The 21,916-nt window shown below is 53.4% G+C and overlaps 4 protein-coding genes across 8 annotated transcripts in view; 1 reads left to right on the top strand and 3 right to left on the bottom strand.

The window, feature by feature from the left end:
• ZNF556 (zinc finger protein 556) overlaps positions 1–21,916 on the top strand; it is a 433,150-nt gene that overhangs the window by 33,505 nt on the left and 377,729 nt on the right. The window lies entirely within an intron of this gene.
• Positions 1–21,916, bottom strand: part of TIMM13 (translocase of inner mitochondrial membrane 13) — a 319,004-nt gene that overhangs the window by 83,909 nt on the left and 213,179 nt on the right. Inside the window, exon 1 of one of the 3 annotated variants that reach the window (XM_050770995.1) lies at positions 15,030–15,039. The exons of the other annotated variants lie outside the window; for them this stretch is intronic. The gene's annotated coding sequence lies outside the window, so the exon portion shown is untranslated. Of the gene's footprint in view, positions 1–15,029; positions 15,040–21,916 lie in introns of those variants that run through there. 3 annotated transcript variants of the gene reach the window in all.
• The window catches only part of LSM7 (LSM7 homolog, U6 small nuclear RNA and mRNA degradation associated), a 401,328-nt gene that overhangs the window by 181,970 nt on the left and 197,442 nt on the right, over positions 1–21,916 (bottom strand). Inside the window, exon 1 of one of the 3 annotated variants that reach the window (XM_050770939.1) lies at positions 6,904–6,907. The exons of the other annotated variants lie outside the window; for them this stretch is intronic. The gene's annotated coding sequence lies outside the window, so the exon portion shown is untranslated. Of the gene's footprint in view, positions 1–6,903; positions 6,908–21,916 lie in introns of those variants that run through there. 3 annotated transcript variants of the gene reach the window in all.
• The window catches only part of GNG7 (G protein subunit gamma 7), a 211,481-nt gene continuing 191,222 nt past the window's right edge, over positions 1,658–21,916 (bottom strand). Inside the window, exons 4-5 of the mRNA XM_050771008.1 lie at positions 10,652–10,769; positions 1,658–5,678 (exon numbers count right to left, since the gene is read on the bottom strand). Coding sequence (XP_050626965.1) covers positions 5,553–5,678; positions 10,652–10,732 — 207 coding nt within the window. The 5' untranslated portion in view covers positions 10,733–10,769 and the 3' untranslated portion in view covers positions 1,658–5,552. The remainder of the gene's footprint in view (positions 5,679–10,651; positions 10,770–21,916) is intronic.

Raw genomic sequence — 21,916 nt, 5'->3', positions numbered from 1 at the left:
TTTTTTTTTTTTGAGACGGAGTCTTGCTCTGTGCCCAGGCTGGAGTGCAGTGGCGCGATCTCGGCTCACTGCAAGCTCCGCCTCCCGGGTTCAAGCCATTCTCCTGCCTCAGCCTTCCGAGTAGCTGGGACTACAGGCGCCCACCACCACGCCCGGCTAATTTTTTGTATTTTTTAGTAGAGACGGGGTTTCACCGTGTTAGCCAGGATGGTCTCGATCTCCTGACCTTGTGATCCGCCCGCCTCGGCCTCCCAAAGTGCTGGGATTACAGGCTTGAGCCACCGTGCCCGGCCCAAAAGCTTTTCTTAATCTTTTTTTTTTTTTTTTTTTTTGAGACGGAGTCTCGCTTTCGTTTCCCAGGCTGGAGTGCAGTGGTGCAACCTCGGCTCACTGCAACCTCCGCCTCCTGGCTTCAAGCAACTCTCCTGCCTCAGCCTCCCAAGCAGCTGGGATTACAGGCACCTGCCACCACACTCAGCTAATTTTTGTATTTTTAGTAGAGACAGGGTTTCACTGCATTGCCCAGGTTGGTCTTGAACTCCTGACCTCAGGTGATCTGTCCACCTTGGCCTCCCAAAGTGCTGGGATTACAGGCGTGAGCCATTGAGCCTGGCCTTCCTCTTAGATTTTTTCTTTTTTTTTTTTTTTTTTTTTTCGCCCGGCTAGTTTTTTTGTATTTTTTAGTAGAGACGGGGTTTCACCGTGTTAGCCAGGATGGTCTCGATCTCCTGACCTAGTGATCCGCCCGTCTCGGCCTCCCAAAGTGCTGGGATTACAGGCTTGAGCCACCGCGCCCGGCCGTTGATTTTTTCTTTTTCTTTTTTTTTTTTTTTTTGAGACGGAGTCTCACTCTGTTTCCCAGGCTGGAGTGCAGTGGCACAATCTTGGCTCACTGCAACCTCTGCCTCCCAAGTTCAAGCAATTATCCTGCCTCAACCTCCCGAGTAGCTGGGACTATAGGCGCCCACCACCATGCTTAGCTAATTTTTTTTTGCATTTTTAACAGGATTTTGCCATGTTGGCCAGGCTGGTCTTGAACACCTGACCTCATGATCTGCCCTCCTTGGCCTTCCAAAGTGCGGGGATTACAGGTATGAGCCACTGTGCCTGGCTTTTTTTTTTTTTTGAGATGAAGTCTTAATCTGTTGCCCAGGCTGGAGTATAGTGGCATGATCTTGGTTCATTGCAGCCTTTGCCTCTCGGGTTCAAACAGCTCTCCTGCCTCATCCTCTTGAGTAGCTGGGATTATAATCACGTGCCATCACGCCTAGCTAATTTTTGTAGTTTTAGTAGAGACATGGTTTCACTGTGTTGGCCAGGCTGGTCTCGAACTCCTGACCTCACATGATCTGCCCGCCTTGGGCTCCCAAAGTGCTGGGATTCCAGGCCTAAGCCACCACACCTGGTCCCTCCTAGATTTTCTAAGTACAAATCCTAAAGCCCGTGGGGCCTGAGCGTTCCTGGTTTGTGGTGCAGCCCCCAGGGGTCCCCTCCTGTTACCTCTTCCCTGGGCCAGTGAAGGGAGGGTGGACGGGATGGTGTGGGGCCGTAGGTCCCCATGACTGGAGCCAAGCCCGGGGCATTTGCTTGCATGCTAAGAGCTCCCTCCCCAGCAAGCCCCGGGCCAGGGAGAGAAGGAGCAGCCTAGAGGCAGGAGAAAAGGGAGAGTGAGGCTGTTTATTGTGTATGAATTCACATTGTATCAACAACTCCACGTAATATTAAAACACTGCGAGAAAGTGGGTGCGGCACACCTGGAATTTTAAAAAAGTCAGAAATAAAAACAACCAGACATCCCAATGCAGATGGCATAGAACCTGCTAGAACCACAGGTGGCGGCTGGAAACAGGAGACAGGTCTTTACAAAGATTAGATCGGCAACGGTTCCGTGGACAGAGAAGGAGGCGCGGTTGGCCAGCGTATGGCTTCTGTGCAGAGGGCCCGAGGACGTTTAATAAGTGACCCCTTGAGGAAGGGCGTGGTGGCTCCACCTCCCCCCAGAAGCCCCTCCCGGGTCACTCACGCATGGGCAGGTGTGTGATGGCCCCTCCTACCTGCCCCAGAGCTTGGGCAGGATAGGGCCTGTTAACTTGGAGATGGATGCGTGGCCTGGAGGCCTAGCGTTGCACCCCGGACACGGTGGCCAGCCCGTCAAAGGGACCACCCAGAGAGAGAGAAAGTGGAGCACCTTCCGCCCCGGCCCAGCCGCCCTGTTTATGTCCCCAGAGGCCAGAGGTCACAGCTGAGCTGTCTGTGCTTGGCCTGGGGTTACCCCTGGGGAGGGTGGGAGAAGGGTGCGTGTTCTGGCTCCTTGCTGGAGAGAGGAGGACAGGGTAGGCGGAGCTAGTCCGGGAAGGTGCCCAGGTGGGTCACGACAGGGTCGGGGCCTGGCCCGCTGTGGCCCTTCACCCGGCAACTGGTTTCTCGCTCAGGACCAGGGAAGAGACCCAGGCGGCAGAAGGAGAAACGGCCTTCTTGCTCCCACCCGACGCTGCCTTGTGTGTGTGTGCGCGTGGGTGGGGGTCAGTGTCCTTAACTCTCTTTTTCCCCTGGCGTGGCTGAGAGACGCTGGTGTCCCCAAGGCTAGAGCTGCTGCTGCCACCCCCGCCCGCCAGCCCCGCATCTGGAGGTGCACGCACGCTCCTGGAAATGCCCATAAAACACGCGTTCACCCCAGGGATTCCCGGCAGAAAAGCACGTGCGGCGGTGGGTGTGTGTGCTCCTCTGCAAAAGTATTTTCCACACTGTGGTCACTGAGGTTTACTCTACAAGAAAAAAAGGGGAGAATTTTTTTTTTAATCCCCCAAGCTAGAAAATCCACAGGCTTCTGGCAATGGCCACCTCCCTGGGGTCCGGGAGATGGTGGGGTCCGGATAGCTCAGGGAACCCAAGGCCCTATGGACAGTGAAGGAGAGGCCAGCCTGTCCTTCCCCTCCCTGAGCCTCAGTTTACCTAGAACGCTTGGACCCCAGGCTCTCTGACTTCTGTGCAGGGTCCCGTCTGTGGGGCGGGAGGACGTGGCTTTAGGGGCCTTTGGAGCTGAGAGTCCCTGGAAGCCGGGATTGAACCCCACCATCTCCACCAGCCTAGGAGGCCCGGCTGCCTGGGCTGTGTCTCTGCAGCGGCCTCCGTTCCCCGCTGGCATTTCTGGGGTCACATCGTTAGGACACACCAGTGGGGCCGGGCTTGGCACAGCTGTGCCCCCTCCTCCCTCTGCCCTGGCAGCGGGGGCTCGGGGATTAAGGCCTCTTTTAAGGAAAAACGGGCTGCGGTGCGTTTGTTCCCAGTTACCAAGATGGCTCGCTGGGAAGTGTGGGGGCAGGCGGGGTCTCCCTGCCTGGGGTCCTCCCAGGGTTTCTGGAACAGACTTTTGTCTCTTCCCACCATTCCTGCTATGGGTGGTGGGGACGCCCACACCCCAAGCCCCGCCTGCTCCCGGCCCAACCACGGGAGGCTGCAGTCTCTGGGGAGCCTCTGGGGCTCTCCTGGGCCAACAGCAGGTTTGGCGGGGAGGGCTCCCCAAAGCCCCAGCCCTCCCGGACCGGCCGTAGAGAGCTGGGTGCCGGGGGTGGGGAGCCCAGCTGTTGCCTGTGGGAGCCGCCCGAGGTTGAGGAGTGAAGGTCACCCTCCCTGCACCGGCAACACACAGAACCCTCTAGCCTTGTGAGGTGGGAACCCCGGCAGTCGCCCCAGGAAGGGAGCTGAGCAGGGATCCCCGCCCCATGGGCCTGCACAGAGGACCTGGGCAGCCGTCTAGGAACCCTCTCGGCACGGGTCCTTAGATGCCCATTTCCACTGGGACTGGAGGGACAGGGCTGGGCTAGTTTTTTTCTTTTTTCTACTACTTGCTTCTGGGTCAGCCCCATGGAGGGGAGTCGGGGCGGCCAGGCCTCCTGCGATCAGGGCTGTGTGGGGTCCCGGCAGCTCAGGGTCCGGCTCAGGGTCCAGCTCAGGTGTGGCCCCCAGTGACGCCAGCAGGCCCGGGAGGATGTGGCTGCACCTGCTCCCGTCTGTGCCGCAGAGGAGGACACAGTCGTCTTTCAGAAACCTCCCCCCGACCTCATGGCATCTTCGATTTCCACGTGCCGCTGGGAGGAGCGACCCGTTCTGCGCCTAACGCATCTCCCGGCCTCAGGCAGCCGTCCCGGGTTGCACGGGGTGGAAAAGTGAAAAGATTGGGTTCGAGCGACAGGGCAACGTTTTCAGCGGACGTTTCGATCTCCCGGACAACGTCTCACCTCCCGGCGTCCTTCAAAGTCACTTCAAGATCATGGAACAACTTTGTATACACGGCAGCACACGGCAGCCCCACCCGCCCCGCCGCGGCTCCTCGGCCTGCATTTCTGTTTGAGAAATGTCTACGGTGGATGTCAGAGGGTAGAACAAGCCAGAAGAACCAAGGACGGTCAAAGCCTCTCCCGTCCACACAGATGCCTCGTGCTGAAAACACGCCGGGCGCGGTGGCTCACGCCTGTAATCCCAGCACTTTGGGAGGCCGAGGCGGGGGAATCACGAGGTCAGGAGTTCGAGACCACCCTGGCCAATATGGTGAAACCCCATCTCTACTAAAAATACAAAAATTAGCCGGGCGTGGTGGCGCACGCCTGTAATCTCAGCTACTCAGGAGGCTGAGGCAGGAGAATCGCTTGAACCGGGGAGGCGGAGGTTGCGGTGAGCCGAGATCGTGCCACTGCACTCCAGCCTGGGTAACCAGAGCGAAATTTCATCTCAAAAAAAAAAAAAAAAAAAAAAAAAAAAAATCCCAAAACGGGATGGGCCGGGCCGGTGACCGCTCCGCTTGGCAAGTCCCGAAAACCCGTTTCTGGCACAGAAGGGACCCTGAAGAAAGGACCCATGGCAAAAATCATGCAGAGGAGTCACACTTGACAACTTTTCATAGGCAAAGTCCCCTCCCAACCCCCACAGTCCATCGTGCATTCATTGCTTGATGGTACAGTTTAGCGCCGGGTTCGACCATCACAATCCGAGTTTAGCCGTACGGAATAACAACTTTTTAAACGGAGAGATATTTCCAAAAAAAGTTCACGATGTCACCTCCCCCCCCACCTCAATTTTACCTCTACTTAAAAACAACGCAAAGCATCTCAGTGACCCCGTGAAGTCTTTTTACAAATGGCCAATTCTCCCGGAACTGCTGCCAGCGGGCAAGTCACCTCCCTTCGCCCTCGGCGCTGCGTCCACAATCGAAACGGCAATGGAGATTTTTACAAATGGTTCCCACATCACTGGGGGATTTCAGTTACACCAAACGGGAAGTGGCCGTAAAGCCTCCATCCCAGCTTTGCCCAAACTGAGAGGGTCACGGGGTTGGACCCGAAACCCCATCTACACCTACAAGGTACATTCTACCCCATCCAGGAGTGGGAACGCCTTTTTTGGGGGGAAGGGTGGATTTCTCTTGGAATTAAACGTTTTGGGGACTTGAGATGTTTTGTTTGAGCTAATTACTGAATGATGCCCTGCCTGAGACACACAGAAAGAGAGAGAGAGAGAGAGCGAGAGAGAGAGAGAGCGCACATACGAGAACACAGTTATAAAATAATACAAGGTTTCTTGTCCTTAAAGGGGTTCTCGGAGGCAGGGACGCCGACCAGCAGGGGGTCGTTCCGGGCGTGTTGTTCACAGTAGCTCATGAGGTCAGATGCCGCTTTGGAGACCTGTGTTTGGGCACAAGGAGGAGAGAGGGGAGATATAAGAAGAGGCTGGCACACCCAGGTTCACAGCAGCGCCATTCCCAACAGCCAGAGGCGGAAACTGCCCAGGAGCCCATTGACAGGGGCGTGGGCAAACAGTGTGGCCCGTCCACACACTGGAATATTACTCAGCCATGAAAAGGAGCGTGACTCTGACATAGGCCACAATGTGGATGCATCTTTTTTTTCTTTTCCTTTTTTTTTTTTTTTTTTTGTTTTGAGACAGAATCTCGCTCTGTCGCCCAGACTGGAGTGCAGTGGTGTGATCTCAGCTCACTGCAAGCTCCGTCTCCTGGGTTCAGGCCATTCTCCTGCCTCAGCCATCCGAGTAGCTGGGACTACAGGTGCCCACCACCACACCCAGCTAATTTTTTTTGTATTTTTAGTAGAGACAGGGTTTCACCACGTTAGCTAGGATGGTCTCAATCTCCTGACCTCGTGGCCTCCCAAAGTGCTGGGATTATAGGCGTGAGCCACCGTGCCTGGCCGTGGACGCATCTTAAGGACTTCACACTCAGTGAGAGATGCCAGACACAGAAGGCCACGCAGTGTGTGATCCCATTTCTTTCTTTCTTTCTTTTTGAGATGGAGTCTCTCTTTGTTGTCCAGGCTGGAGTGCAATGGTGCAATCTCGGCTCACTGCAACCTCCACCTTGTGGGTTCAAGTGATTCTCCTGCCTCAGCCTCCCGAGTAGCTGGGATTACAGGCACGCACCACCACGCCTGGCTAATTTTTGTATTTTTAGTAGAGACGGGGTTTCACCATGTTGATCAGGCTGGTCTCGAACTCCTGACCTCGCAATCCGCCCACCTCAGCCTCCCAAAGTGCTGGGATTACAGGTGTGAGCCATAGCGACTGGCCTAAAAAAGATTTTTTTTTTTTTAAAGAAAAGGCTGGACTTCCTTCAGCAAGCGTTGCCAGATTTTGAACACAAAGGGTCAGGGACAGAGGGACCCTGCTTTTGGAGTCCAAGACCTCATTCTCACCCCAAGGAAGGAAGGTCCTGATAGAGAAATGCTGCCTGCACATTTGACGAGCTTGAAGGAGGTTTCAGTGACACCCAGCCAGGTGGCTGTGCCCGGTGAGGACGAGATAAGCTTGTCTCCATCTTTCTCGTGCAGCCGGAACCCCCTGATGACTCCGAACCCCAGAGGGGCTGATGCTTCTGGTCACAGGAGGGACCCCCTGCCCCCCTGCTGCCAGCCTGCCCCAGGCCACACGCCCGTCTCTCCTGGCCATGCCTTTGGGGGTGCCGCTGCCACTCCCCGCTTAGCTCACCCCAGCAGGGCTGGGGCTGGGGCTAGGGTGTCGGGTGTCCTGGGTCAGGCTAAACGAGGACACGTCCGTCTGGCCCTGGATCTCATCCTGTAACCGGTAACTGTGTCTCTGTAGGACTCAGCGACCTTTCTCTCCTCTCTTTTTCCCCTGAAAGGTGAGAGGGCGATCACAGGGGGAGGATTAGACATGGCAGGGGTGAAGGGGATGATCCGAGAAGGATCACAGCATCACTTCACGGAGGTGCCTTTGTTGTCTGCTTTTGAGACAGGGTCTCGCTCTGTCCCCCAGGCTGGAGTGCAGTGGTGCTATCGTAGCTCACTGCAGCCTCCACCTCCTGGGCTCAAGTGATTCTCCCGCCTCAGCTGGGAGTACCTGAGTAGCAGGACTACAGGAGTGAGCCACTACACCTGGCCATAATTTTTTATTTTTATTATTTATTTATTTATTTATTTATTTATTTATTTTTGAGACAGAGTCTCGCTCTGTCAGTCAGGCTGGAGTGCGGTGGCGTGTTCTCCACTCACTGCAACCTCTGCCCCCTGGGTCCAAGCAATTCTCCCACCTCGGCCTCCCAAGTAGCTGGGACTACAGTCACCCGCCACCACGCCATGGTAATTTTTGTATTTTTAGTAGAGACGGGGTTTCACCATGTTGGCCAGGCTGGTCTCGAACTCCTGACCTCAGGTGGCCCACCCACCTAGGCCTCCCAAAGTGCTGGGATTACAGGCATGAGCCACCGTGCCCGGCCTGGCCATAATTTTTAGAATAACTTTCTTGTACAGATGAGGGTCTCACCATGTTGCCCAGGCTGGTCTCAAACTCCTGGGCTCAGGCGATCCTCCCGCCTAGCCCTCTGGAAGCACTGGGGTTACAGGCATGAGCCACCTCCCTTGGCCAGTACCTCTGCATCCCAGATCCTCCGTCCTCCTTTGGGCCCCAAGGATACCTGGGACCTGGGCCCCTCAAAAGGCCAGGAACCTGTGGGACAGCTTTGGGGTCTGGCCCAGCTGGGCAGCCAGGGAACACTCATGCCCACAGAGTGAGCCCGTTGGCCGCGGCCTGTGATGACTCGGACCTGGCCTGCTTTCTAGGCTTCTATTTGGGAAGCGGCTGTCCTGGACGACAGAAATAGCCCCCAGACCCTGAAAATAGCTGGCGTTGTGGCTCCAGCATGCGGCCCCCTTGGCACCACCCCCCATGCCCGCTGCGCTGGGCTGGAGAGCCCCGAGATCGTTGCCGTTGAGGCTTTGTGGTTCTGGTCGCCGCGTTGGAGCTGGGGATATAAAACCTCAGGCGGGACTGGGAGCGGGGACGGGTCAAATCCTGGCTCCCCCGAGGCCCGACATTCAAAGGGGCTATGGGGGCCCCTCCTCAACATCAAACGGGGCAGGATGAGTCACCGCCCTCCGCCCGGGCTGGGGGCTGGCACCGACTCATAAAAGGAAAACCACTTCAACCAGGGCTTTCTCTTTCTTCAGCCTGAAGGAATGCTTTGAATGCTCAGGTCTGTCCTCAGCAGTCAGATTTCTGGAACATTCAGACACCTCGTGGGAGGCAGACCCCTCCCCTCCTGGCTGGATCCCGGCCGGTGGCGGTGTGATGGGGTCTGGTGGGGGCTCAGAGCTGCGCTGGAGGGAGGGTCACCGGCCGATCAGAACTGTGTCTGACTCCTGCGCCACCTGGCCAGCAGGGACGAGTCCGTCTGCCCCCCAACTGGGAGCAAAGCAAGGGCCGGGCACCCCTTCCTCATAAATTCCTATGGCCAATAATGACGAGCTGGTGGCAGGTACTGGAGAACTGAGTTCTGAGTGGATACGTGGGGTGATGGCTGATTTTATGGGGGTACTAGGGCGGGCCATGGTGCCCCAGGGTTTGGTTAAACGTTTATTTTATTTTATTTTTGAGATGGAGTCTTGCCCTGTCGCCCAGGCTGGAGTGTGGTGGCACAATCTTGGCTCACTGCAACCTCTGCCTCCCAGGTTCAAGCTATTCTCCTGACTCAGCCTCCCAAGTGGCTGGGACTACAGGCGTCTGCCACCACACCTGGTTAACTTTTTTGCAATTTTAGTAGAGACTATGTTTCACCATATTGGCCAGGCTGGTCTCGAACCCCTAACCTTGTGATCTACCCACCTCAGCCTCCCAAAGTGCTGGGATTACAGGCGTGAGTCACTGTGCCCGGCCAATTAAATGTTTTTCTAGATGTTGCTGTGAAGGTTGTTTTTTCTTTCCTTTTTTTTGATAGAATCTTGCTCTGTTGCCCAGGCTGGAGTGCAATGGTATGATCTCGGCTCACTGCAACGTCCCAGGTCCAAGTGATTCTCCTGCCTCAGCCTCCCAAATAGCTGGGGTTACAGGCATGTACCACCACCCCTGGGTAATTTTTTTTTTGTATTTTTAGTAGAGATGGGGTTTCACCATGTTGGCCCAGCTGGTCTCAAACCCCTGACCTCAGGTGATCTGCCCACCTCAGCCTCTCAAAGTGCTGGAATTACAAGTGTGAGCCACTGCGCTCAGCCTGTTTTTTATTTTGTAGGGATGGGGTCTTGCTATGTTGTTGCCCAGGCTGGAATTGAACGCCTGACCTCAAGTGATCCTCCCGCCTCAGCCTCCCAAAGTGCTGGGATTACAGTTGTGAGCCACTGTGCCTGGCATGCAAAAGTCTGGTGTTTTTTTTTTTTTATATGATTCACCTTTAAATCTGTAGACTTCAAGCACAGCAGGTGACCGTCTGTAATGCAGGTGAGCCTCATCTAATCAGTTGAAGGACTTAAGAGAAAAAGCCGGGGGTCCTCCCAGGAGGAAGGCACTCTGCCAGGTGTTCCAGCTGCAGCACCAACTCTTCCCTGGGTCACCAGCCTGCTGGCCTGCACTGCAGATTTCAGAACTTGCCTTAAAATAAATCTCGACTGGGCACAGCCTCAAGTGTGATCCTTGTGAGAAACTTCAAATTCCAGGCACGGTGTCTCACGCCTGGAATCCCAGCACTCTGGGAAGCCGAGGTAGGTGCATCAACTAAGGTCAGGAGTTCGAGACCAGCCTGGCGAATACAGTGAAACACCGTCTCTACTGAAAATACAAAAAAATTAGCCGGGCGTGGTGGTGCATGCCTGTAATCCCAGCTGCTTGGGAGGCTGAGACAAGAGAATCGCTTGAACCTGGGAGGTGGAGGTTGCAGTGAGCTGAGATCATGCCATCGCACTCCAGCCTGGGAGACAGAGCGAGACTCCATCTCAAACAAACAAACAAATCCTTCAAACGACATAGAAGTGAAAAAAGTAGACAGGACAGCCATCTCCTCCCGCCCGGGACTGTGTCTCTCAGTTTAATTTGTATCCGTCACAGCCACGGAGCTGGACAGAGCGATGCAGATAAGGACAGCAAAGTGCTCTGTCACAATGACTGTCTCCATGGGGCCCCAGTGCGTTTACAAAGCACGTTACGTTCCCACACGAACCCATGAGATAGGTGTTAGATCAGTTGCCTCTTTCTGCCGAGGAAATGGAGGCTCAGAGAGGTTAAGGGAGGGCCCCAAGGTCACGCAGCAAGAGGCACAGCTGTGGGGCAAGCCTCTGCCCTCCCGTCGAGCCTCCTGTCCACCATTTGTGGGGCGCCCACGGGCCTCTCCCCTCCTCTTCCTGGCGTCCGCCGGGCTCACCTTGATACGTTCAATCCCGGCTTCTATGCGTAGCTGCTCCACCAGCTTCCGGGCCTGGGCTATGTTGTTAGTGGCTGACATTGTCTGCCATCAGCTCTGGGCCCCGTTGTCCAGAGAGCTGTGGGGGAAGCAGAGGGGTGTGGGTCAAAGCTCAGGTCAGGCCTCTGGGTGGCAGCACGGGCGCCCGGCCTTGGCTCAACCTTCCCAACTCTGGGCACAGCCACTTGGCCTCTGGGTGGGGACCAGGGGCCTCGGTGTACACAGAGCTGGTACTCAATAAAAGGATACACAATACAAGATACACAATAAAAGGTACACAATAAAAGGATAAATTTAAAAAAAAATCCCTTTGACACCGCCCAGCCTCCTTGGTTTCCAGCATAGAGCCTGGCACGCGGTCAGCCGTGACAATCCTCTGTGAGAGTTTGCAGAAGGAGGGAATGAAAGGGCAAAGGCAGGCCAGGCACGGTGGCTCATGCCTGTAGCCCCAGCACTCTGGGAGGCCAAGGTGGGCGGATCACGAGGTCAGGAGATCGAGACCATCCTGGTTAACACGGTGAAACACCATCTCTACTAAAAAAAAAAAAAATACAAAAAAATTAGCCGGGCGTGGTGGCGGGTGCCTGTAGTCCCAGCTACTCAGGAGGCTGAGGCAGGAGAATGGTGTAAACCCGGGAGGTGGAGCTTGCAGTGAGCCAAGATCATGCCACTGCACTCCAGCCTGGGCGACAGAGCAAGACTCCATTTCAAAAAAAAAGACAAAAAAAAGAGAAAGGGCAAAGGCAATAGGTCAGGCCTCTAGAGAAGGGAGGACTTACACAGGCTCCTAAGTGGCCTGCTGCAGTCCCGTGGCAGGAGTTCTTGCCCTCCAGGGGACAGTGGGGACAGTGGGACAGTGGATGATGTCTGGGGATATCTGTGGCTGTGGGGGGGGTGCTCCTGGCATGGAGTGGGTTGGGGAGAGGACAGGGACATTGCTCAGCTCCCTGCAGTGCCCAGGACGGCCCCATGCCAGGGAAGGATCCAACCCCGATGTTCATAGTGCCCAGGGGAGACCCCGGGTCAGGGCAGGGATCACAGCAGAACCCCCAATGACTGTCCTTTGTTTTTTTTTGAGATGGAGTTTTACTCTGTCGCCCAGGCTGGAGTGCAGTGGCTGCCTCGGCTCACTGCAACCTCCGCCTCCCGGGTTCAAGCGATTCTCCTGCCTCAGCCTCCCGAGTAGCTGGGATTACAGGCGCCCGCCACCACGCCTGGCTACTTTTTGTATTTTTAGTAGAGACAGGGTTTCACCATGTTGGCCAGGCTGGTCTTGAACTCCTGACTTCAGGTGATCCACCCTCCTCGGCCTCTCAAAGTGCTGGGATTACAGGTGGGAGCCACCGCGCCCGGCCTGTCCTCCATGTCCTTCATACTGAACCAGTCAGGAGCTCATGCTGTTGCTTCTTGAATTCTCCCGGAACAACCCAGGACCTCAACAGGGCAGATGATCACGGGATGCAGAGTCTTTTGGGGGTCCGTGGAATCCCCCAAGATCTCATCTGGGGGTGACTCTGCCCTGCATGGAGCACTGGGTCATGTCTGGGACATTTGTGGCTGTCATGACTTGGGGGTGCTCCTGGCAGGGCGTGGGTGGAGGCCAGGGATGCTGCTCAGGACCCTGCAGTGTCCAGGATGGCCCCACTCCAGGAACAATCCAGCCCCACGTGTCAGCAGTGTCCAGACTAGAGAAACCTGCTTAGTAGGACTCAGCGAGGGGGTCGGTGCTGATGGGGGTGGCAGGGGCTGGGGCCAGGTTCAAGAGTCCTGGGCAGCTGCAGTCCCAGCCGGGCGTTTGTGAGCAGTTAATTAAGCCGCGCCCTGTTTCCGTCATAACTCATGGCATTGCTGTCTGTTTTGCAGAGCCAGGCAGCCGCAGAGAAGCCAAGGCAGATTCCAAAGTTTTCAAAAAATGCCTAAGTAGTGATAAGAAGGAAAGGACCATCCATGCATATCACACCGCAGGGGAATCTCCAGGGCCTAGGATGTGTAGCATGGTTCTGTTTGTATAATGTGTTTAAGAGGACATTTTATAGACAGAGTCTTGCTCTGTCGCCCAGGCTGGAGTGCAGTGGCGCGATCTCAGCTCACTGCAACCTCCGCTTCTCCCTTCCAGTGCCACTCCCACTTTGCCCTCCTGAGTAGCTGGAATTACAGGTGCATGTGCCACCACGCCTGGCTAATCGTTGTATTTTTGGTAGAGATGGGGTTTTACCATGTTGGCCAGGTTGGTCTCAAACTCCTGGCCTCAAGTGATCCGCCTGTCTCGGCCTCTTAAAGTTCTGGGATACAGGCATGAGCCACCATGCCTGGCCCAAGGACAACATTTTGGAAATGGAGAACAGATTAACGGTTGCCAGGGATCAGGAAGGGGCAGGGGCTGGGAGGGAGATAGGTCTCTGTATAAAAGGGAAACACAGCGAGGCACGGTGGCTCTTGCCTGTAATCCCAGGACTTTGGGAGGCTGAGATGGGAGGATCACTTGAGTCCAGGAGTTTGAGGCCAGCCTAGGCAACATAGCAAGATCCCCTCACTACAAAAAATTAAAAAATTAGCTGGGCATGGGTGACACACTCCTGTGGTCTCAGCTACTTGGGAGGCTAAGGTGGGAGGATCTCTTGAGCCTGGGAGGGTGAGGCCAGACTGGGCAACTTAGTGAGACCCCATCTCTGAATGAATACGTAAATAAAAGGGCAACATGAATGATCCCTGTTAGTGCCTCAACTACAGTGATGAATCCACAAGCCTATACGGGTGATAAACGCACAGAGAGCCTCACACACTCACACACCAGCAGACACAATACTGAATACTACGGAACCGAGCGAGGCTGGTGGGTGTGTGACTGTCAACCTCACACACTCACACACCAGCCGGTACAATACTGAATACTGCGGAACCTGAGCGAGGCTGGTGGGTGTGTGACTGTCTAGCTGTGATCCTGCCCGTAGCTTTACCAACTGTTACCACCGGGGACGGCCGGGGAATGACACACAGAATTCCTGTACGTTCTTTGTTAGCACTGGATGTGACTCCACGGCGATCTCAATGAAAGGATCAATTAAAAAAAAAATCCCTTTGACACCACCCAGCCTCCTTGGTTTCCAGCAGACGTCCCGCCCCCCCTTTTTGGGGGCGGAGAAGGCCCAATCTGTCTGCTCTGGAGGCGGGGCCCACGTGTGGCCGCTCAGAAGGCTCTGATTCCAGAGAGCTTCAAAGCAGCCACAAAACATCCAACTCAGGGAAAACCGCCCTTGGTTGGGCTTAAAAATACCTAAATTACTCAGTGCTAAAAATACGCGCACACAGAGAACAAATGGGCTGGCCCCACCTCCTGTTTTCCTTGGAAGGCCAGGGGGTCCTATTTAGCATCCACAGTCAGGAGTGTCCACCCAGACCATGGGCCCCTGCTGCCCTGGGCAGCCACCCCCCCAATTTCCACGTGAGCATCAGGCCCTGAGCCTTGCTGGCTTTTCTGTTTTGGGCGAAATTCCCTGGGAGATGCTCCCTTTGGGCTGGGTAATAACTCAGGCCTGCCAGAAAGGCCAGAGCGGGCTGCGCTGTGTGTGTGTGTGTGTGTGTGTGTGTGTGCATGTGTGTCTATTTGCATGTATGTCAATTATGTGCATGTGACTGTACACGTATGTGTGGGGGTGTGTGCATTCATGTGGTGTGCATGTCAGTGTACACATGTGTATGAATGTGCGTGCACATATGAATGTATGTGTACTTTGCGTGTGCATGTGTGTGCACATGTGTATGCTGGCATGCATGAGTATACATATATGCGTGTGTGCACACATATCTGCATGTGTATGTGTACATGCGTATGCATGGATATGCATGCCAGCATGCATGAGTCTGTGCATCAGTGCATGTGTGTACATGAACATGTGTGTACATGAGCATCTGTGAGTGCATGTACATATCTACATATGTGTGTGTGTGCACCTGCATATGAGTGTGTGCATAGGTGGATTTGCATACGTGCATGTGTGTGTGCATGTGTGTCAGTGTGCACATGTGTGTGTGCACATGTGTGGACATGTCACTGCATGTGTGTGCGCACACGTGTGTGGGCATGCATGTCACTATGAATGTGTGCACGTGTGTGTGGGCATGTCACTGCATATGCGTGTGCATGCACGTGTGTGAGCGTATATGTCACTATGGGTGTGTGCATGTGTGTGGGCATGTGTATATGTCACTGTAGGTGTGTGGATATGTGAGTGCGTGGGTGTGTACATGCGTGCGTGTGTGTGTGCACGGGCGTGCATGTGTATGCTCGTGCTGAGATGCCGAGACTCAGACACAGATTGCATCACCCATGCAGTCGCCTCCCCAAGTCCCCGTCTCGGTGGTGTCACCAGCCGGCACTGACTCAGGAGCAGCCATGCCCCCAGCTGAGGACTAAGCCAACAGCAGCAGAACTGGCCACGCGCTGAGTCAGCCAGGAACGCCCCTCCCAGCTGCCTCCCTGCAGAGGCGCACGGGGGCACCCGGACCTGAATGCGCTTGCCTCGGGCCCGGGCCCAGCGGCCTGGGCCCGGGGAAGCTGTGGGAGGGGCGGGAGCAGGCAGCTCCGGGGGCAGGACCAGGTGGTCAAAGCTGCACACAGTCCCCGCAGTCCCCGCGGCACCGTCCTGAGTGTGGGCTCTGCCTCGGTGCACAGGCCCCTTCAGGCAGGCTAGGCTCCAGGCGAGGCTCTCCAAAAATAAAACTTAAGAGGGACGCTGTCCGGCCCGGGCCGGCCTCCTAGCAAAAGGCTTCTTAGCCACACCCGAGTCTAAGCCCGCCTCGTGCAGAAAAATCCCACTCGCGCCTGAAAGTCAAGAAGGATGAGGGTACTCCCCACCCCACGGCATAGTGGAAATCTGTGGTCGCTCAAGGAAGGGTGACCAGCCCCGAAACAGAGAGCAGACCTGAGCTGACTAGACACGAGGCTCCAGTGCACACAAGGGCTGAACAAAACCGCAGGACAGGAGCTGGCAGCGCCGGCAGGGAGGGAGGTGGGAGCACAGGAGCCTCCGGGGAGCCGCCGCCCTCTAACCCCTTGCTCGGGCAGTTACCCCGAGGGAAAAAAATGAAAAGAAATAAAAAGCTACAGATAGAAAGGCGTTTATAATTGTGTTACGTGTAAGAGTGAAAAGTTAGAATGCAAGTGCTCTACTTCCTTTTTTTTTTTTTTTTTTTTGGGACGGAGTCTCGCTCTGTTGCCCAGGCTGGAGTGCAGTGGCCGGATCTCAGCTCACTGCAGCCTCTGCCTCCCGGGTTCAAGCGATTCTCCTGCCTCAACCTCCTGAGTGGCTGGGATTACAGGTGCCCGCCACCATGCCCATTTAATTTTTGTATTTTTAATAGAGACGTGGTTTCACCACGTTGGCCAGGCTGGTCTTGAACTCCTGATCTCAGGTGATCCACCCACCTTGACCTCCCAAAGTGCTGGGATTACAGGTGTGAGCCACTGCGCCCGGTCTGCTATTAGTTTATAATATAAACTTATACTATATTATAATACAGTATAATATTATACATTTATTACATATTTGTATATTTTTTTATATATTATGTTTACTCATATATTTATATTTATACTCTATATTTATGTCATTTATCACACATTTATTACATACTTGAAGATTCATTCATGATATATTCATATCAGTTTTGTATTACTAATATATAGTTTTATTAGTGTTTAGTATTTGTATTATACACTTATTGCATACATATTTGTATCTTTATTCATTATTTATATAATTTATGCATTATTAATTATATAGTTTGATTTCTATTTTGACATTTACGTTGTTTGCTATTGATTTTGTATTTATAATATATTTAGATTGCTATTTTATATCTGTATATATGTATTCATTATATAGTTATATCATCTGTTATAGGTTTATTGAATATCGTTTATCTTAACTTTTTTTTTTTGAGATGGAGTATCGCTCTGTCGCCCAGGCTGGAGTGCAGTGGTGCAATCTCAGCTCAATGCAACCTCTGCCTCCTGGGTTCAAGCGATTATCCTGTCTCAGCCTCCTGAGTAGCTGAGACTACAGGTGTGCGTCACCACGCCTGGCTAATTTTTGTATTTTTAATAGAGATGGGGTTTCACCATGTTGGTCAGGCTGGTCTCAAACTCCTGACCTAGTGATCCACCCGCCTCGGCCTCCCAAAGTGCTGGGATTACAGGTGTGAGCCACTGCTCCCAGCCCTATCTTTTTTATTTTGAAATAATTAAGGACTCAGGCAGTTGCAAACATAGTCCAGGGAGTCCCGTGCACCCTCTCCCGGTCCCCTCCAGGGCAATGTCATCTGTGACTATAAGATAGTATCAGAACTGGGACCCTGAGGTCAGCCCAATGCTGTGTCTCAGACGACACCAGCGCCCCCCTACCCCCGCCCCTCATCTGGGGGTACAGAGGGAGTTTTGGTATCTTGCATCCCTCCAGGAAGGTGGCCTGGGTCCCTCTCTGGCAGCATCGCCCCTCTGGAGCTGTGCCCCTACCTGCGGGCCTGTCCTCACTGGGTGGAGGAGAGGAGGTGTGGCCTAAATGTTTGCTGAGCAGATGGCTGGGCAGACAAAGACCCAAAACTGTGACAAAATTGACAGTGGTCTCAGTAAAGAGAGACACAGCCTAGCGCCTCAGTCTGCAAAGCTGGCTGAACTCCAAAGTCATAAAATCCTAAAGAGACCTGATCTAAACTTGGAAGTTTAACTCACTCCAGTACAGGCCCTCTCCCTCTGGCTGGATCCTTCTCTGGGGTGGGGCCGTCCTGGGCACTGCAGAGTGCTGGGCAGCATCCCTGGTCTCCGCCCACTCCATGCCAGGAACACCTTCCCCCCGCCCCACAGTCACGACAAGCACAAATGTCCCCAGACTTGGACAGGTGTCCCCTGGGGAAAAAACTTAGGCCTTTATGGAACTCCCTTATCAGGAGATATCCTGCAGCTCAGAGTGGTTCCCTTAGGCAAAATGCAAAGAGTTTGAACCCAGCTGACTGAAGGCCCCAAGAAATAAATGCTACTGAATGCAAATATGCTGGGTGTGGTGGCTCACACCTGTAATCCCAGAACTGGGGAGGTTGAGGCGGGTGGGTCATTTGAGGTCAGGAGTTCAAGAACAGCCTGGCCAACATGGTGACACCCCGTGTCTGCTATAAATACAAAAAAATGAGCCAGGCATGGCAGCGCATGCCTGTAATTCTAGCTACTCGGGAGGCTGAGGGCAGGAGAATCGCTTGGACCCAGGAGGTGGAGGTTGCAGTGAGCTAAGATCGCGCCAGTGCACTCCAGCCTGGGTGACAGAGTGAGACCCTGTCTAAAAAAAAAAAAAAAAAAAAAGAAGGAAATAGAGGAGTGTTTCCAAAAGGAGTTTAATTTTATTAGCCTCCCAGAACGCTTTGTGACTAGGAGATGCCCCAGAGGGCGGGAGCCTTTCCCCAGATGTGAGCCCCATGGCATTTGAAGGGAGTGAGACCACAGCTCCCACAGAAGAGGGAACTCTGGAAGGCCAGAAATCTGCCCTGGCTCTACCAAGCTGTGTGACCTTGGGAAAGTTGCCTTCCCTCTCTGAGCCCCAGTGACCTCTGTTGAAATTCTCAGAAGGACACTCTCATCTCTGCACCAGGCCTGGCCCCTAGGTTCCTGTGCCAGGAAACGGGGGTTCCAGAGTCTAGCAGGCAAGAAGAGGACCCTCTTCTAGGGACCTGTGGCAGCTGCCAAATATAAACACAGCTGCTGGAAAGACAAGGTAGCTGGAACATCCTGCACCCAGCGAATGCGGACAGGCCGGTTTGCCCGGAGCTCTTGAGAAATCTCACTCCCCGTGGACTTGCACCCTGTCACCACTCCCCTGACCTGCCCCGAGGCTGGGGTGCAGTAGGGAATTGCAACAACCCCACCGGCCCTGGAGAGACCTGGGCAGAGCTGGAAGCTGATCATATTAAAAATCAGCGTGGATCGGATTCGGGATAGAGCCTCAAACTGGGTGTCCTGAAATTACCCATTTTTGTGTTGTTGGATTCTTCGTTTTTGGAGATGAAGTCTCACTCCGTTGCCCAGGCTGGCGTGCAGTGGCATGATCTCAGCTCACTGCAACCTCCGCCTCCCGGGTTCAGGAAATTCTCCTGCCTCAGCCTCCTGAGTAGCTGGGATTACAGGCACGCGCCACCACACCTGGCTAATTTTTGTATTTTTAGTGGAGACGGGGTTTTGCCATGTTGGCCAGGCTGGTCTCGAACTCCTGACCTCAGGTGATCCGCCCGCCTCGGCCTCCCAAAGTGCTGGGATGACAGGCGTGAGCCATCGCGCCAGGCCCATTTTTGTGTTGTTGAACTTAAAGCATGAGCTTGGGCAAATCCCTTCTTCTTTAGAGGCATAGGGTAAAGGTGAGAGGAGAGTCTTGTAAGCTCCGTGATTAGTTCCAGAAGTCCAGGGTGATCCAGTCATGCTTGCATCACTTCTGTGTCATTTATGGACTCGATGAGAGACAAAAGGGCCTCTGGGAATGTGAGTTGCATAAGCCTCTGCTGAACTGACAGAACATTCAGGTTTCAGGGAGAGGTGAGGTCATTGCCAGGGATCTTATTCAAGGGATAAAGGCTGACACCTGTTCCTGAAAAGGGACCACATGGTGCATGCCTGGAAATGGAAAACCCAGGCTCGCATTCTGGCTCTGCTTCTGATGTTTGGGTCTTGGTTTCCTCAACTGGAAAATAAGGGGGCTCCTCTCAAGGCTGAGGATGGGTCCCCATTTGTCATCCTGTGGCTCTAAGATCAGGAAGATCTAGACCTCCTTCTAAACGACTTGGACTTTGGGCTGAAAATCTCTATTGGTAGATTTTGGCTTGCACAATGGTGGATTAGCTGCTAAGGACAAACCCACTCTCTTGCTGAGGTCAACTAGAAAAGCTGGACAGGGCCGGGCACAGTGGCTCACGCCTGTGATCCCAGCACTGTGGGAGGCCGAGGCGGGAGGATCACTTGAGGTCGGGAGTTTGAGACCAGCCTGGCCAACATGGTGAAACCCCGTCTCTGCTAAAAATACAAAAATTAGCTGGGTGTGGTGGCGCGTGCCTGTAGTCCCAGCTGCTTGGGAGGGTGAGGCACAAGAATCGCTTAAACCTGGGAGGCAGAGGTTGCAGTGAGCTGAGATTGCACCATTGCACTCCAGCCTAGGTGACAGAGCGAGACCCTGTCTCATAAAAGAAAAAAAAGCTGGACAGGGCCGGGTGTGGTGGCTCACACCTATAATCCCAGCACTTTGGGAGGCCGAGGTAGGAGGATCACTTGAGGTTGGGAGTTTGAGACCAGCCTGACCAACATGGTGTAATCCTCTCTCTATTAAAATACAAAAATTAGCTGGGCGTGGTGGCGCGTGCCTGTAGTCCCAGCTACTCGGGAGGTTGAGGCACAAGAATTGCTTAAACCCGGGAAGCAGAGGTTGCAGTGAGCTGAGATTGTGCCACTGAACTCCAGCCTGGGTGACAGCAAGACCGTGTCTCAAAAAAGAAAGAAAAGCTCAACAGAATGTCAAAGCGTCTGCTCAAGGGCCTGCAGGGTTGTTAAGATAATGGAGAATTTCCAGCCAGGATTTAGGGGAGGATCGAAGGAGAGCCTGGATTTGGGGTCACTTTTTCTGGGGTGGGGAGGGTTTGCTGAGAGGCCGAGTGATATTTCTATCAGCTTCACAAGGCCAAGGGTACAGAAATTGAGGTCCAGGGTTTCCCGAGGAGAGAAGCCTTGGTAAATTCCCCCTTGGGGTGAATTGGGACAACTTAATGTTGCCCTGTAAGAGGAACGATCACAGCTGGGCGTGGTGGCTCACGCCTGGAATCCCAGCACTTTGGCTGAGGCAGGTGGATCACCTGAGGTCAGGAGTTTGAGACCAGCCTGGCCAACACGGTGAAACCCCGTCTCTACTAAAATACAAAAATTAGCTGGGCATGATGGCAGGTGCTTGTAATCCCATCTAGTCAGGAGGCTGAGACGAGAGAATCGCTGGAATCCGGGAGACAGTGGTTGCAGTGAGCCAAGACTGCGCCACTGCACTCCAGCCTTGGCAGCTGAGTGAGACTCTGTCTCAAAAATAAGTAAGTAAGTAAGTAAATAAATAAGTAAATAAATAAATAAGAGTAATCATTAGGAAGCAGACAGGTCCTTAAAGCAACTGTAGCTGAGTTTGAATAATCTCAATCCCCCTGATACTGGATTAGGGTGATCCTAGATTGCTTGTGGCCCCAAATGCCTGGAAGAAGTAAACATAAATCATCTCCGGAGGAAAACAATATCATCCCAGGCCTCAGATTATTTCTTTTTTTTTTTTTTTTTGAGATGGAGTCTCACTCTGTCGCCCAGGCTGGAGTTCAGTGGCGGGATCTCGGCTCACTGCAAGCTCCGCCTCCCAGGTTCACGCCATTCTCCTGCCTCAGCCTCCTGAGTAGCTGGGACTACAGGCGCCCGCTACCGCGCCCGGCTAATTTTTTTAATTTTTAGTAGAGACGGGGTTTCACCATGGTCTCGATCTCCTGACTTTGTGATCCGCCCGCCTCGGCCTCCCAAAGTGCTGGGATTACAGGCGTGAGCCACCGTGCCCGGCCAAGATTATTTCTATATACAAATCCGCAATGCAATGTCTGGCATCGAAGTAAAAATAACTAGACATAGTGAGGAGACAGGACCACATAAACAAAATTCAGCAGAAATAACCAGCACTACAAACAGACCCACAGGGTTTCCATACACTGGGAATTGACAGAGACTTAATTAATTATGTTAATTATGTTCAAGGAAATAAAAAGATGAGATTGGAATTTTAGCAGCAAATCGGAACGATAGGGAAAAAAAGGAGCCAGTGGATATGGAGAAAATGACAATATCTGAAAAGTAAGAACTCAATGGAAGAAATAAAAATTAGTGAACTGGAAGACAGAACAGAGAAAAATATCCAGAAAGAAGCAAGAAGACACAAAGGGAAAGAAACTACAGAAGAAAGAGCAAAAGACATAGAATATTCAGTGAAGTACAATGTACATGTTATTGGAACACCAGAAGGAGGAGAGAGAGAATGAAGCAGGAACAATCTTTGAAGAGATAAAGACCAATAACTTTCTAAAACTGATAAAAAGACCTCCAGCCACAGATTTCAGAATCCCTAGAACCTCAGGCAAAAGAAATGTCCTAAAAAGTGGCAGAGAAATGGCCAATAAGCACATGAA

This window comes from Macaca thibetana, chromosome 19 (genome assembly GCF_024542745.1).
Source record: "Macaca thibetana thibetana isolate TM-01 chromosome 19, ASM2454274v1, whole genome shotgun sequence".
Lineage (NCBI taxonomy): Eukaryota > Metazoa > Chordata > Mammalia > Primates > Cercopithecidae > Macaca > Macaca thibetana.
Note: the sequence above shows the minus strand (reverse complement) of the source record. Positions and strands in the feature narration are given on the sequence as shown.